Raw genomic sequence first — 16,848 nt, forward strand, 5'->3', positions numbered from 1 at the left:
CGAGCTCGATGTCGCCGATTCCTTGGGAAGCAGGAGGAGGGTGGTGGTGTGCTCCGCGTACTTTCCCCACGACGAGGGGGCCCGACCGCCGCCGGAACCGGTGACCAGACTGGTAGAGTACTGCCAGAGTGAGCGGCTTCCCCTGATAGTGGGTTGCGATGCTAACTCGCACCACACGGTCTGGGGTAGCACGGACACCAACGATAGAGATAGGAGGCTGTTAGAATTTCCAGCGTCGACGGACCTGAAGATTCTCAACAGAGGTAACGAGCCCACCTTTAGCACGACGGTGAGGAGAGAGGTTCTCGATCTTACTGTCTGTTCTAGGTGTATATCGAGGGACGTGGTCGGATGGAGGGTCTTGCGCGAACCTTCACTGTCAGACCATAGGCAAATCACCTTCAAGCTGGCCTGGGCCAGAGGTGAGGTGACGACGTTCAGGGACCCCAGAAGGACCGATTGGGACTCTTATCGGGTGGACTTGAAATGCCAACTCGAAGGCTTCCCAAGGAGACACGGGACCGAGGAGGAACTGGAGCTCTGTGTGGATCATCTGCAGAGGGCTCTGGTGGAGAGCTATGAAAGGAACTGCCCAGAAAGGGCGGTTAAGAATTCCAGGGGCAACTCCTGGTGGAGTCCCAAGCTGCAGGAACTCAGAAGTGCGGCTCGGAGGGCCTGGAATAGGACCAGGAACACGGGCCGCCAGTCGGACAGGGAATTTCACAGAAGGGCCCAGAAAGACTACAGAGACTCTGTGGTAAGGGCAAAGAAAAAGAACTAGAAAGAGTTCTGCGAGTCGGTAGAGGGCGTGCCCGAGACCGCAAAACTATGCAGGATTCTAGCCAGAAACCCAGACGCCGTCCTGGACTCCATTAGTCTCCCTGATGGGACAATGGTGACCGGGGAGCGATGTCTGGTGCACCTGCTGGAGGCCAGCTTTCCGGGCTTTCGCAGGAAACACGGTGAACTGTTCGCTCATGATGCGGCGGGCTCGCGCAGGGCTCGCAAGGAGGACTGGGGATTAGCGGCCAGCATTGTCAAGCCCGGAAAAGTGAGATGGGCGATAAACACCTTCAAACCTTTTAAGTCGGCAGGACCAGATCAAGTATTTCCGGCTCTTCTACAGGAGGGGCTGGAGCTGGTCGTGGGACCTCTGACAAGGACCTTGAGGGCATGTTTGGCTCTGGGCCATACGCCTAGCGCATGGAAACTAGCGAGAGTGGTATTCATCCCATAAGCGGGAAGAGTGAGCTACTCCTCTGCTAAAGACCGATAAGTCTGACTTCGTTTCTCCTGAAGACTCTGGAGAAATTGGTCGATGCGTTTGTAAGGGACGTTGTCCTCCTGCGGCGCTCCTTGCACTGCGCGCAGCACGCATACCGTATGGGCTACTTCACGGAGACGGCTCTTCATGCGACTGTGTCGTTTATCGAGGGGCAACTGGAGAGGGGCGGCTATGCGATGGGCACTTTCTTAGATATAGAGGGTGCTTTCAACAACACCCCGCACAAGGTGGTGTGTGAGGAAGCGTTACACAGGGGTGTGCCGGAGAAACTCGTGGAGTGGATCCGGAACATGCTAGGGCGACGAGTTATAGCTTCGTTGGGAACAACGAGGGTCAGTGGATGGGTGGAGAAGGGATGCCCCCAGGGCGGGGTACTCTCTCCACTGTTATGGTGCCTGGTGGTGGATGGGCTGCTTGAGGGTCTGAGTGAGAGGGGCTTCTTCGTGCAAGGCTACGCTGACGACGTGGCTCTGCTAGTGCGAGGACCCTTTCTCGGGCCTCTCTTGGAGCTCATGCAGAACGCACTGGGAACAGTAGAGCGATGATGCAGGGGGACCGGTTTGTCAGTGAATCCGCTGAAAACGGGGCTCGTTGTTTTCACTTGCAAATATAAAGTGGGCACTATAAAGGGGCCCATCTTTGAAGATACAAGGCTAGCCCCAACTGAGTCAGTGAAATATCTGGGAGTGATCCTAGATAAGAAGCTGTCTTGGAGGGAGCATCTTGAAAGCCGCTGTAAGAGTCTGTGCTCTTACTTCTGGATGTGCAGGAGAATCGTGGGCCAGACGTGGGGACTGAAGCCCAGGATGGTCTGTTGGATCTATACTGCAATACTTCGACCCAGGTTCACCTACGCAGCAGTTGTGTGGTGGCCTAGGGCGCGGAAGAAAGCGGCGGTGGTGGCGCTCGAGCACATCAGGGCTCTGATTTTAAGAGGGGCCCTGGGTGCAATGCGAACCACGCCGGTGGCAGCCATGAGCATTCTGCTCGGGATTGAACCACTTCACCAGGTGGTAGTGGGGGCGGCGGCGATCGCTGCACACCAACTAGCCTGTGAACTGAAGTGGAAGGAGGGGACTGCACATACTAGGTTCCCCAGCGGCGTGCTGACCGACTCCATCTTCAGAATGAGGCAGGACAGGATGCCAGCAGTTCGGGCCCTGGAAAGGCGCTTTAAAGTGCAGGTCACAGGGCTCGCGGACGAGATTGAACCCGGAGCACCGGTTCAGGCCTGGGGGGACGTCTGGTTTACAGATGGCTCCAAGACGGATACGAGCTCCGGCGCGGGCATTGTTTGCCGACAGAGGAGGGTGGCGGAAAGCCTGCCCCTGGATGGGTACGCCACAGTTTTCCAGACGGAGATCGTGGCGATCCTGAGATGTGCCCAACTGGCCCTGGAAGTGAGGGAGACAGGTGAGCGCGTGAGAATTTGCTCGGACAGTCAAGCTGCTATCAAGGCACTCGAAGCTCAGATTTACACCTCGCAGCTGGTCTGGGACTGCAGAAATGCACTGGAGAAGCTGGCGAAGGACAAAGAAGTTATCGTGACCTGGGTCCCCGGTCACTCGGGGATTGAGGGCAATGAGGAGGCCGATCGGCTCGCCAGGGCCACATCAAGAATGGAGGTGTTCTGGCCGGGACCAGTGCTGGGGGTCGCAGAAGGGACGCCAGGCTAGTAGTGCAAATACTGACTGGTCATGGAGCCCTCAATTACCACATGCACAGGTTGGGCCGTTCTGATACGGCCGAGTGTAGGGCCTGTGGGGAGGAAGAGGAGACAAGTCTCCACATTCTTTGTGACTGTCCGGCCTATGCAAGGCTGAGACTAAAACTACTAGGTTCGGCATTTCCCGAGCTAGGGCAGATTAGCAGGCTACCTATGAGGGACCTGAGTCTCTTCTGGAGGGAATCGGGGCTCCCATAGACGGTAAACGACTAGAGGGTGACACAATGGACAACAGTCTGCGTGCCGTAGGCGGATCTTCGACCCGAGGACCGCCCCCTCAGTTTTATTATTATTATTATTATTAAGTTTGAGATAAACATTAAAGAATATTTTACAAAATAAACATAAAACATTATAACGTAATTGTAATAGGAACAATGTTATGAGGAAGACTAAATAATTTTGTAATACTTAATGCTTATAGAACTAAAAATTTACATTAAATATTTCTAAGCTGAAAGAAACACTAAATAGACTGCATAAACTTATATATCATATATAACATAAGCTGTCTTTATCAAGAAAACAAGTTTTAATTGCTATTCCAAAATAAGGGCCAAGGAAAACTTGCATGACTATATTACACATGTATAAAAAAATTATCCTATCAGATATTTTAAAGACATAAAATGCAAATAGATAATTTTTGTTATGCATATTATACATATACACAAGTTTATTTATATGGCCTCTTACATTAAAGAAATAAAATATAAATTAATAAACGTATTTCGTAAACAAACATCTCATAAAGCACAGCCAAATATTGCAAGAAACTACAATATAAACTAAAATAAACACTAAATAGACTGTGTAAATTTATAAAAAAAATCTATGGTCCAATAAAACATTAAAAAAAATACTTGTAAGAAAAACTTTTACATTATAAACGAATCCTTTTAACAAAACAAAAAGAGAAATAGACTGTTTTAACTTGTTAGAGCTTTTCCAATAATTTTTCCATTTGCTCTAAACTGCTATAGCTTTATCTTGTTTTTCCATTTTTTCTTTATGCCACTGCATTCTCGCTTCCTCTCGTTCTTTTGCTTCCATTTTATGTTGTACACTCCATTTGTCAAATTCTTTTGCTATTTTACTTTTTTTCTGCTTTGATTGTGATGAATTTTCTTTCTCCTCACTGTCAGATATGGTGATACCGCTCTTTCGGACATGTCCTCTTCATTAAAGTTGATGCTATTGAAATAGGTTTTATAATTGGTTTGTCACCCAAAACAGCCTCCATCTCTTCATAAAATTTATATGTTTTCAGTTCTGCTCCACTCTGGTTATTATGATTTTTTACTTTAGTATACGATTTTCTAACATTTTTAAATTTGTTTTCGCATTGAATACTATTAAAGTTCCACGAAGGATTTACTTTCTTTAACTCTTCTGCAATTATTTGCCATACCTTATTATTTCTAATTTGAGTATTTTTAAAATCACTTTCGTGGTTTTTCCATTTGGAAATAAGTGTTCTCACAGCATTAGAATTTGTCCACTTAACAGGTGCAAAATTCAATGAAGAAAGAGACTGTGTATCACATATGTCTACAATAAAACATTTATACAACAATAATAAAAAAGGAACACAATTGCCTGTATTTAGAAGGTGCTTATAGATGTTAATGCACTTTTTTTTCATTCTATCCTTATTGTTCATTAGATATAAAATAAAAAGCGCGCTAACAGCTTCATAAGCGCGATCTGAATACAATCCAATAAATAAATCAAACTTCTGTTAATTCAATGTATACCTAAATTGTTCAGTTCAATTGGTTCTTCTGTACTTCTATCAGCAGCAGATGAAACCGAAGGAACAATATTGATGTTACAACTCTCTACATAAAAATGATTGCATTAATAGACAAGAATAATAAAAAAAATTAATAGTCTGTTAAAAAGTGTACATACTTGTGTTACGTCCGGAATTCTCGAAATAGGTCTCTCGGGTCGATTGGCAGGTAGAAACTTAGGGAAATAATTTGAGCGAGATAGGAAGAACGGAACAGGCCTAATCTCGAGCACACATGTTTCCGGGCGAGTGCGACGAGTCGAATGCGTCAGGTGAGTCAGAATGTAGGTCAGGTGTCGAGAATGACGACCTATGACTCTCATTCAAACTCTTACATTCGTGTAGTCCTTATTTTGCGTAAACGAATTGAATCGCTTTTACGCGGGATCGGACCAAGTGCAATTTTATCGGAGCGGGAATTAGAGGTGATTGAAATAAACGAAAATGATTAAAATTAAGGATTACAATTTATTTTAACATAATAAAAGAAATAACCAATTACAATGATAGGTGATGACTAAAATAATAATTATTAATTTGCAAATAACATTTTTGTTAGTAGAGAACATGTATAATAAAAAGAAGAAAAATCTTATGATCTTAATAGAAAATGCAATTATAACTTAAATTCTAATTGGTTACATTTGTGCTTAACGAGATATAAATGTGCGTGTGTGGGTGTATATTGTGATCAGGGGATTTTTAGCTATCCAGGTAGGCTTTGGAGCGAGTCGAAGATTTCTTCCAATTCATTGGTTACTCTTCGATCCGCTTCGATAATTTCGTTTACTATATTCTCTATTTGTTCGGGAGTAAATAATGAGTGGGAATGCGGGTTTTCTTGAGGAAACTCTAACGCGGGGGAGTATGGATCTTCCGGGGGTCTTCGAACAGGTGAATCGAGATTACGATGAAAAAAATCGGGGGAAGGTGTAGGAGGAAAGTCTGTAGGAGAAAAGGTTGAATCCCGAGGAGATGCTAAGGGCTCTGCAAAGGGATCGAAGGTAGAAGAAGGTGACCCTGGTGATTGTTTAAAATCTGTTTCTACATGAGATCCAGGGGTGTAAGAGGGGGAGGGATAACGACAGGGATAAAGAGACAATGATTCGGGGGACGGATTTGAGACTGGTGGAGATGAATCGGTCGGTTCGCCGGAAGTTCTTAAACTAATTAAAGCGTTAAACAAAACAGAATTTTTTCCTCGCTGATTGTGTAATTTTCCGTAGAGCGATAACGATGCGCCTAGCTTCCGGAACTTCTTATTTCGATGATTCCGACAGTTCTTAACGCCTCTTCGAGATTTATGTTCAGGGACTCGCTTATGCACTAGAATGAATTTGAGAATTAAGGCTACGTTCTCTCTTTCTAATAAAGGAAAATAAAATCTATATTGTAACTTCTTGAAAGAAAAAAAAAGAAAAGAAAAAGGAAAAAGTTTGAATTAATAAAAGGAACGGAATTCTTCGTTTCCGAAGGAAAGAAGGAAAGAAAGCTGCGAATTCAATCGAACGAGAGTTCGATTGTATCCAGCAGGGAATAAAAGGTAGTTGCGGATTCAATCAAAGAGCGCGATTGTATCCTGCAGAAAATGAAAGAAGAGATGCGGATCCAATCGAAAGAGCTCGATTGTATCCTGCGGGAAATAAAGAGAATCGTGGACCCAATTGAAAGAGCTCGATTGTATCCTACGGGAAATAAAGAGAGTCGCGGACCCAATCAAAAGAGCTCGATTGTATCCTACGGGAAATAAAGAGAGTCGCGGACCCAATCGAAAGAGAGAGAGAGTTCGATTGTATCCTACGGGAAATAAAGAGAGTCGCGGACCCAATCGAAAGAGAGAGAGAGAGAGTTCGATTGTATCCTGCGGGAAATAAAAAGAGTCGCGGACCCAATCGAAAGAGCTCGATTGTATCCTGCGGGAAATAAAGAGAGTCGCGGACCCAATCGAAAGAGCTAGATTGTATCCTGAGGGAAATAAAGAGAGTCGCGGACCCAATCGAAAGAGCTCGATTGTATCCTACGGGAAATAAAGAGAGTCGCGGACCCAATCGAAAGAGAGAGAGAGTTCGATTGTATCCTGCGGGAAATAAAGAGAGTCGCGGACCCAATCGAAAGAGCTCGATTGTATCCTACGGGAAATAAAGAGAGTCGCGGACCCAATCGAAAGAGAGAGAGAGTTCGATTGTATCCTGCGGGAAATAAAGAGAGTCGCGGACCCAATCAAAAGAGCTCGATTGTATCCTATGGGAAATAAAGAGAGTCGCGGACCCAATCGAAAGAGAGAGAGAGTTCAATTGTATCCTGCGGGAAATAAAGTGAGTAGCGGACTCAATCGAAAGAGCTCGATTGTATCCTGAGGGAAATAAAGATAGTCGCGGACCCAATCGAAAGAGCTCGATTGTATCTTACGGGAAATAAAGAGAGTCGCGGACCCAATCGTAAGAGAGAGAGAGTTCGATTGTATCCTGCGGGAAATAAAGAGAGTCGCGGACCCAATCGAAAGAGCTCGATTGTATCCTACGGGAAATAAAGAGAGTCGCGGACCCAATCGAAAGAGAGAGAGAGTTCGATTGTATCCTGCGGGAAATAAAGAGAGTCGCGGACCCAATCGAAAGAGCTCGATTGTATCCTGCGGAAAGTGAAAAGGGAGTAATAGAGGGAGGAAAGGAAGGGTGGTGAAATAATATTGGGTATATGAGTGTTTTCAAAAATATAATAAATATCTTACTAGAGAGAGAAGGTAGTCTTATGAAGAGTAAAAATAAAAAAAAGAAAATAATGGACGGCTAAGGCTTACTGTTGGGTGAAATTTGTGAAGGTGCGAACGATTTGGTGCTTGGCGGAGCGGATTCAGCTTACAACGGCGGACGGCTGGTCGACGGTTGGCTCTCAGAGTGTTCGGAAGTTGCAAAAAACTTGTTGACTAATTCTCACAATGCCGCGTCAAATTTAAGTACGATAAATACGAATCCGAACGTTACAAACTCGGACATATAATGTCACGGAATGTGCGACGGATCGAACTGGAGTGAATCGCGAACAATGAATGACGAAAAAATGAGCGATTGAGCAGAATGAAAAAAGGTGCGGTAAGTGCTCGTAAGTGACTGTAAATGACTGTAAGTAAGGTGCTCGCGAGCTCCGGAGCTCCTTCCTTTTATACCTGATTCTGCCTATGATTTCTATGGGATTTTAATCCGCAGGTGTACTGTCTCTTATTATTGCCCACGCGCTACCTATTAATTGCGCGACAAGTGTTTCGTGTCGATGGGGTCCGCGTTTCAACGCTTGCTTCCGCCCAAAATCGGCACGTGTCAAGGGTAGACCAACCGTATTGACTCGACCGGACAATTTTAGCGTATCTGCGCGGTTAAGATAAGCCATCTTTTCGCAATTTTTCGGTTGCTTGGCTGCATCGATTTCGAAAGAAAAGAATTGTTACTCCGCAGGACGTAACACTTGAATTTTTATTAATTGTATTAACGTTAAAGAACTGTCTCGTTTTTATTGTATTAAGAATCATCATAACAACATCAGCTGTAATAAATTATGCTTATTAGTTTATAAACATACACAGCAGACACAAAATTAGTATTACAAACATATGTGATACAAATTATTTTATTAATAATTTATACATTGATAATAAATAACTGGAAATTTCTTATATCCTGTTCTCTTATTGCTTATATTCATATTCGATTCATGACTATCTTAAATACTACTTAAAATGTCAACAATCAGAAAGCCGTATTAGCATCTTAAGACATTATGACTGTTTTTTCTTTTAGTGAACACAATCAACACAAGTATCATTCTGTCTTTTTGGGTATTTAATGAGTAACAAAGATAGAATGATGCTTGTGTCAACTGTGTTTAATTAAAGGAAAGCAGTTTAAATAAAATGGTCTTAACGACTATGAATACCTATGTCTTATAACAGATAAAATTAAATACAAATATCTCTAATAATATTTAATGAATTAATTACAGAAAATTAAAATATATTACTGATCTATGATACATACATGTGAGTTCAAATTATAAATACTTACTGATTTTATCACGAATCAATAATGATCCATCTAGTCTAACAGGTTCATTAGTTTCTGATTTATATAGTTCATGTCTTTCGGCATCTAAGGCAATATCCGATTTTTCCATCTCTAAATACGCGTTCTGAAATATATTAATAAAAATTTAAATTAGGTTACTTAAGAAAATCACACAAATATTGAAATATCGTTTACTTATAAGAAACCTGCTTTTTAAAGTTTACTTGATTAAAGACTAATGCAGAAAACACAAATAACAGTCACAATAACAGTCCGACAGTTAATTCCGGTCTTATTTTGCAAATAAAGATAAGTTTAATTTTTATTATATTATTGTAATATTATACTCTTTTTGTTTATTGTAAATCTACATAGTACTTGATTATTGTTAATCTACATAAGCTTGATTAAAGATGACAAAAAAAATTAATAATTAGATTATATTACATATATTATATATGAAGAAATGAGGTTAACTTGTGTGAGAGGTGAGAGAGTGGATTCAATTGAATGCGTTCAGTGCGTTAAGTGCGTTCAGATTCTATAAACCACTAAGGAGCTTTTTATTAGCTCCGCCCACTTACCCAGTCACCCAGAGATCACCCACCGAGTGGGGAATCTGAACGCAGCCCAGGAGGAGAGAGTGAGACGGGAGAATCCGGGAAGATTCTATATGTTAATTGAGAGTCCGACGAATCGGCGCGGGGGAAATTATTGAGAGGTGAATTGGGACGAAGCTCAAACGGAAGTAGGCGCTATTCTTCTGGTGCAACTGGCGAATATGAGATAGGCGGGTAGAATAGATTGACTTGCACGGCAATGCTTTTAATTTCTTCTTCTATAGCTTTAAGGCGGCGGATCCGGCGATTCTTGTGATTCCGACAACGCTTAATTCGCAGCCGTTCTGGACTTGTTCTTGTGGACTTTGTGGAGTTTTTCGTCATTCACTAAAATAAAAAACCACTCCGTTTCTCTCTGTGTTTTGCGAAAGGTTTAATTAAAATTTAGACACTCTTTCGGGTTAACTCAAACAGGGTTCGAGTGAAACCAGAAAAAGAGATTGAAAGTCTAACAAGTTTGACTGAATCTAGAGGAAGGAAAACAAGAAATTTTTTTGGATTAACTCTTAACGCAGCGAGTGAATCCCAAGAAAGAGAGGAAATAAAAATAAAAAATTCTTTTGGATTAACTCTTAATTCAGCAAGTGAATCCCAAGAAAAAGAAGAAATAAAAATAAAGAAATTCCTTTGGATTATGTTAAATGAGATAAATTGATTTATTATGACGATAGAAAAAGAACAACAAAATGGGAAGACATCTTTCCTGAAATAACTAAAATGATTTAATTGCAGAGTTTAATGTTTCAGAAAAGAAAAGAGATTCACTTTATTGTTATTTAATAAGGATGTATTTTTTACATACATATAACTCTTATTTTTAATGACGTTGTATAGAAACTTACATTCGCAAAAAGAACAATATAGTTTTAAATTAACAGATTGAAATAAACGAATATAATAATGAATATTTGATAATATATAATGCTCGAATCTTAGTCAAGAAAAAAACATAGAATTATAACGTTTTCAGAAGTCACTAAACATAGCAAAATACTTTTAATTGTAATTAAAAGAAGGAGTGAAAATAAAAGAAACGTAGTATTGAAAATCACATTTTGCAGGCTCGAGACACTCAAAACTTATCTAATATATAAATTTGTCTTAAATCTTTTAATAAGTTACGATGATAATGGTGAAAATTCAATAAAAGGATTAGAATATTGAAATGAATTACTTACAAATTGGCGTATTGCGTAAATCGTGGTTGGTTAGCAACATACATAAACAAGATAATTATTTAAAAATGCTTAAGAGGTTCAACCTTTTTAATAATCTGTAAGAAATCGTTCGTCTGGAAAATTATTCATCGGTTTAGCTTTCCTTCTTGTTTCATTCTGTATTTATGTATGAATAAAGCGGGACCTGTGAATAGAAAAGTGACGATAGGAGACGAGTCCCCTTGTGCTTGTGAGGCACAATTTCCACTCAATTGCTTCGATATGTGCTTGTGAAGCACGATACGATGACTAATGTGCTTGTGAGGCACGATACGATAACTAATGTGCTTGTGAGGCACAATCCAACCACTTTCTTTACGATCAATTTAGAGAAAACGAAGACACATACAGCGTGCACGCTCGCGTCGATCTCACACGTTTACTTTTTTTGTACTGCTTAATCCTCTCTCCGATCGCTACCTACTTATTTATCCTCGATACCACGATCTCCATGGAAATCCTTTTGTTTTAGGCTCTCTCTCTCGATTAGACGCGTGAAGTGCCTCCATTCAATTACCGGCATGGACTATCCGATAAGCGTGTACATTTTAAACATACCGCCCGCCTTCGTTAAATAACTTTAACGAATTGATACGTTACAGAGTGGGTACGTCTATCGGTAGTGGGCACACCTTCACGATAGGCCTCTTTAAAATAGATGTCTGAGTACGTACAGTGACAACTCGAGTTAGACCGTCTTTACCCTCATGAGTTTGAATAATGCGTCCTAATGGCCATTTCGCTGGTGGGTACCGTTCATCAACTACGAGAACTAAATTCCCAACAGTCAAGGATGGAACTACTTTGTTCCATTTGTATCGTGCGTAGTAACGTTGGAGACATTCTTTCGACCACCGAGTCCAGAAACTGTCCAACATTTGACGGATGAGTTGCCATCTCGAAAGATGTGACAATTTCACGGTTTCCAGCGATGGTTCAGGAATCAAGGATGGTGCACAACCCATGATAAAATGTCCAGGAGTCAAAGCGTTAAGATCTTCGGGATCTTCAGAGAGTGCGCTAAAAGGTCTTGAATTCATTGTAGCTTCCACCTGAGTAAGAAGTGTGTACAATTCCTCATATGTAAGAGACGTATCTCTGATCACTCGATGAAGATGGTACTTAACGGACTTAACTCCTGCTTCCCACTTTCCTCCGAAATGAGGTGCTGCGGGGGGGTTAAAATTCCATTGAGTTCCGTCGTTCGCCAGTAATGTCGCTAATTTTTCTGATTCGTGGTTTTGATGAACAGTCTTTGCAGTTCCGCATCGGCTCCTTTTAACGTCGTACCACAATCACTCGATAATGTAGAACATATTCCTCTCCTTGCAGTAAATCTTTTGAATGCGGCAATAAAGGTTTCGGCAGAGTAATCTGTAACTAGTTCCAAATGAACTGCTGAAGTAGAATGACAAACAAATAGAGCAATATAAGCTTTGTAAGTGCGAGGATTCCGTCCTTTCCACGTTTTCAATACAAAGGGTCCAGCGTAATCGACACCAGAATGAAGAAATGGGCGAGTTGGTGTAACTCTTTCCACAGGAAGTTGTCCCATTAACTGTTGAGCTCGCTTTTGTCTATAACGAGTACATCTAACGCATTTGAAATAAATGCACGTACAGGAACTCTTCCGCCTACTATCCAATAATCATTTCGGATATAATTAAGAGTGAGTTGCGTACCTCCATGTAGAGTACGAGAATGAGCATCGGCGATAATTAGGGTTGACAATGGCGACTCCTTCGGTAGGATTAGTAGATGTTTTGTTGAGGAGGGTAGTAGTGAATGTTGTAGACGACCTCCCACTCGGAGAAGTCCTGAAGAATCGAGAAAAGGAGTCAATTTTAAGAGTGGATCAGAAGCGGACAAAGAAAGTCCTCTTGAAAGGAGTTTAATTTGTTGAAATAGGATTGTTGAATTAGCTTGACCCAAAATAGCCTCGCGTTTTCTAAGTCCGTAGTTGAAAGTGGGCTTGACAGAGACTAATCCGGTTTTTTCTTAAAACAAGATATAGCACGCTTACATACTGCTGTGATTCGTAACAATTTCATTAAACTAGAGTATCGGTTTATTAGATCCCACAAGTGAACAGTGTTGATAGTATATGAGGTCACTTTAGTAGGTCTTTCTTCCAAGGACCCTTTTTCGAAAGAATGTGATGGAACTACCGTGGGCCAACTTGAAGGTGATAAAGTGAGCCAGTGTGGTCCTGTCCACCATGACGACATCTGTGACAGTTGGTTGGGGGTTAAACCTCGTGTGGCAAGATCTGCTGGATTCTCAACTCCTGGGACAAATTTCCATACTGCTTGAGTCAAAACTTCTTGTACGTAACAGACTCGATTATGAACAAAATCCTTCCAACGATAAGGGTGGTGATTCAGCCACGTGTAGGTGATTGTGGAATCAGTCCACAGGAGAAGAGGCACGTTTTTTAGATTTAGTACTTTTAACACATGTGAAACTAACTTGGTTAGTAACACTGCTCCTGTTAATTCCAAACGAGGTATCGTCAACTTTTTCAATGGAGCTACCTTTGTTTTCGAGCATAATAACGCAGTTTTTATTTCTCTATTTTGATTTTCAGTTCGTATGTAAACAACCGCTGCCACTGCTTGTTGAGACGCGTCACAAAATCCGTGTAACTCAATTTTTAGATCAGACATGTATCCGATCCATCTTGGGAACGTAAGACGAGGAGTGTCTTGGAGACTCATTACAAAATTCGTCCACTTTAATGCTAGGGCTTCTGGTAAAGGATCATCCCAACCTAATTTATTTGACCAGAGCTGTTGAATGAAAATCTTTGCAGTAATAATTACAGGTGCGAGAAACCCCAGAGGATCGAATAACTTAGCAATGTTGGATAGAATAACTCTTTTTGTAATAACGTCCGGAATTGAAAGATTAAAGGTGAATTGAAAGGTATCCGTTGTTGTTATCCAATGTAAACCGAGAGTCTTTACAGCTACGTTATCTTTGATATTAACCGCAAAATGTGCAATCCGATTCTTTTCAGGGATCTCGGTTAATACTTCTACTTGATTGCTTGACCATTTTTGAAGGTTAAAGCCGCCCGCCATGCAAAGTTGGTTAAGTTGAGTAACGATTTCCTTAGTTTGCTCAATCGAGTCAGCTCCTCCAAAAATGTCATCTACATAACGTCCCTTTGTTAAGGATGTAATCGCTAGAGGAAAACGTGAATCTTCGTCTTCTGCAAGCTGTTGTAAAGTGCGTAATGCTAGATATGGAGCACAAGCTAATCCATATGTGACTGTTGTGAGTTGGTAAGTACGAAGTTCATTCATATGATCGAGCCAGAGTATGTATATGTTGTATACGTTGAAATCTCCAATCATCAGGATGCATCTTCACTTGACGAAACATCTTTTCTATGTCAGTGGAGAAGACATAACGGAATAATCGAAAATATATGAGTACATCAAACAAATCAGTTTGTAGTTTAGGACCGGTATGAAGTAAGTCATTAAGTGAATATCCCGAAGAAGATGGACTCGAAGCATTAAACACTACTCGTAGTTTGGTAGTGATACTTTGCTCTCTCCATACCCCGTGGTGTGGAAGATAATAGGATAAGTAGTCTGAATCAGGTGTTGACCATAGTTGCATGTGATTTAGACGTTCGTATTCCGCAATGAACTCTGAATAAGCAGATGCATAATCCTTATTAGTTTTAAATTGACTAAATAATCTTTTAACTAGTCGAACAGCTTTCGTTTGAGAATCTCCAAGTTTTTCAGTCGATAATTTAAAGGGCAGTCTCACTATATATCTTCCATCTCTGTCTCTAGTGTGGGTAGATTTAAAATGGTTTTCACACGCTTGTTCCTCAGCGGAAAGGGTTGAAACTTTCGTTGACGGAATTTCTTCGAATTCCCAAAACCGATGGAGAAGATTGTAGAGATTTTCCTCGACAAAGACGTGAAAACCACGTGTATTTACTGTTTTCAAATTCGATTGCGAAGGTCCTGAAATTATCCATCCAAATTTTGTAAGCTGCGCAATGGGAGTATCCGAAGGACCTTTAATAAGACCTTTGTCGATAATTTTTCCATAAGTATCTGCTCCTACTAGTATGTCTACTGGACCTGGTGACAGATAATTTGGATCTGCTAACTGTAATCCTTTTAAATGTGTCCAACCCTGATTCTCAACAACCAACGACGGGATAAAGTCAGTGATCTTTGGCAAAATATGAGCAGACACGGTACATTTAAAGGCTGAGTTGTAACAAGGTTTTAGTGTAAACGAAGTTTGACCTTTAGATGCATTAGGTTTTTCTCCAATTCCGATAATAAGTAAACGAGAATGATTCCGTGGTAACCTAAGTCGTTGTACAAGACGTTCCGTGATAAGGGATATCTCAGATCCTTGATCGATGAGTATTCTTGCATTAAAGTTTTCTCCTTTGTGAGAAAGAATCTTAACTACTGCCGTTGCTAATAAAACAGAAATATTGGTGGTACCTTCAACGTCAGAGTGCAACGCCGTACGCTATGGTTGATCTGAACTAGCTTTAACAACATCGATGTCCTTGGATTTCAATGCGGGTGTGATAGTCTTGGTATCTTGAGATTTTCCTGGATGAATTGACGTGTGATGTTTAGCACCACATTTCCGACAACGTTTCACGTTACAGCATTCGGCTGACCGATGAGATCCCAAACAGTTGAAGCACAATTTATGCTTAGAAATAAGGGCTAGTCGCTGTTGGACAGTCTTTAACGAATAAGTGGGACAGGCCACTACATAATGGATCTCAGAACAAATAGGGCATTTAACATTGGGAGTCGTGATGTTTTTTGATTTTCCTTGATAGTGGGAACGTAAGAAACTCTGAACCGGCGAAGAGACGTTTTTCGTCGTTTGTTTTTTCTCGCATGCTTTTAACGTAAGCAAGCGGGCAACAAGAAAATCGTAAAGCTCCTTCCACGTGGGGGGATCTTTCCGTGAACCTAGATGTTGTTCCCAAAGTTTTAACGATTCGGAATCAAGTTTTTGTACAACGAGAAATACTAGGAAATCATCCCAATAAGAAACTGGTCTCTGTAATGTCTCTAAAGTTCTATAGATTTGAGTCACATGAGTATACAATTTTTCTAACTCACCGGCCGACTCCTTCGTCATGCGTTTAATATCGAATAAAGATTGTAAAGCAGAGTCCAATAATAATCTTGTATTTTCATAATAAGCAACTAGCGAGTCCCAGGCTTTTTGAAAATTTTCCGCGACTAAGGAGGTGTTTTTCAACAAGAGTGCAGGAGGGCCAATTAGACTTAATTTTAAATACTGTAGTTTTTCAACTAGACTTAAAGTCGGATTATCTAATACTAGGGAACAAAATAAACCTTTAAAGTTTAACCAATCAGATCGGGTACCATTAAATTTAGGCAAATCTAGTCGCGGAAGCCGTGTCCGGTGATGACAAGTAAGCGTCGCGGAAGACGTCGACGTAGATGTGTTGGTTGACGGAATGAAAGACGTTAGCGATATAGATTGAGAAGACGATGTTCTAGGCATATTTCCTTGATCTGGTTCAAGCAATAAACTTAATTTTTCAATAGACTCCGAATAACATTCGTGTGTTGAGATGAACAGATTTTTGATAAAATAAGGATTAACTTTTATAGCATTCTTATCCAATTCTGTAAGCTCTGAGACCGCTAGGTTAATAGCTTTATGTTCCAAAGAAAACTGTTCCCAATTCTCTTTAAGAATTGAAAGACGTGTTTTTACTCGTTGCGGAGTTATACTTTCGGTTCCATTTTTAATAAGGTTTTCGTAAGAGTGAGATATAATTTCCGCGAGTGCAAGCTGCTGCTCAATGTGATTCTCAATATGTCTGAGCCTCATTTTGTTGTGTTGATCAGTCTATCCGGCTCGAAGGACCAAAAATGTTAAATGAGATAAATTGATTTATTATGACGATAGAAAAAGAACAACAAAATGGGAAGACATCTTTCCTGAAATAACTAAAATGATTTAATTGCAGAGTTTAATGTTTCAGAAAAGAAAAGAGATTCACTTTATTGTTACTTAATAAGGATGTATTTTTTACATACATATAACTCTTATTTTTAATGACGTTGTATAGAAACTTACATTCGCAAAAAGAACAATATAGTTTTA

The 16,848-nt window shown here is 40.9% G+C and overlaps 1 protein-coding gene and 2 long non-coding RNA genes across 3 annotated transcripts; all 3 read right to left on the reverse strand.

Moving 5' to 3' along the window:
* Positions 1–3,871: 3,871 nt before the first annotated feature.
* Positions 3,872–4,921, reverse strand: LOC120359196. Its single transcript, XR_005576031.1, has 2 exons — positions 4,769–4,921; positions 3,872–4,562 (listed from the first exon to the last, which is right to left on the reverse strand). It is a non-coding gene; the product is annotated as an uncharacterized LOC120359196 (long non-coding RNA).
* Positions 4,922–8,263: 3,342 nt separating this feature from the next.
* Positions 8,264–9,512, reverse strand: LOC105202964. Its single transcript, XR_005576032.1, has 3 exons — positions 9,309–9,512; positions 8,862–8,985; positions 8,264–8,343 (listed from the first exon to the last, which is right to left on the reverse strand). It is a non-coding gene; the product is annotated as an uncharacterized LOC105202964 (long non-coding RNA).
* Positions 9,513–11,294: 1,782 nt separating this feature from the next.
* LOC120359236 lies at positions 11,295–16,572 on the reverse strand. Its single transcript, XM_039456046.1, has 4 exons — positions 15,231–16,572; positions 14,040–15,158; positions 12,726–13,972; positions 11,295–11,750 (listed from the first exon to the last, which is right to left on the reverse strand). The coding sequence occupies exons 1-4, from the start codon at positions 16,570–16,572 to the stop codon at positions 11,295–11,297; spliced, it is 4,164 nt and encodes a 1,387-aa protein (XP_039311980.1).
* Between the last annotated feature and the right edge of the window lie 276 nt (positions 16,573–16,848).

This window comes from Solenopsis invicta, chromosome 12, assembly GCF_016802725.1.
Source record: "Solenopsis invicta isolate M01_SB chromosome 12, UNIL_Sinv_3.0, whole genome shotgun sequence".
In the NCBI taxonomy this organism is placed as follows: domain Eukaryota; kingdom Metazoa; phylum Arthropoda; class Insecta; order Hymenoptera; family Formicidae; genus Solenopsis; species Solenopsis invicta.

What these genes read in the sequence shown, in the direction of transcription:
- LOC120359236 (XM_039456046.1), bottom strand. Translation starts at nt 16,572, where the DNA reads ATGAGGCTCAGACATATTGAGAATCACATTGAGCAGCAGCTTGCACTC. An exon ending in TGATGATTGGAGATTTCAAC is followed by an intron (nt 13,973 to 14,039) that starts GTATACAACATA and finishes AACTCACAACAG; the next exon opens with TCACATATGGATTAGCTTGT. An exon ending in AATTGTTACGAATCACAGCA is followed by an intron (nt 11,751 to 12,725) that starts GTATGTAAGCGT and finishes CTTCTTACTCAG; the next exon opens with GTGGAAGCTACAATGAATTC.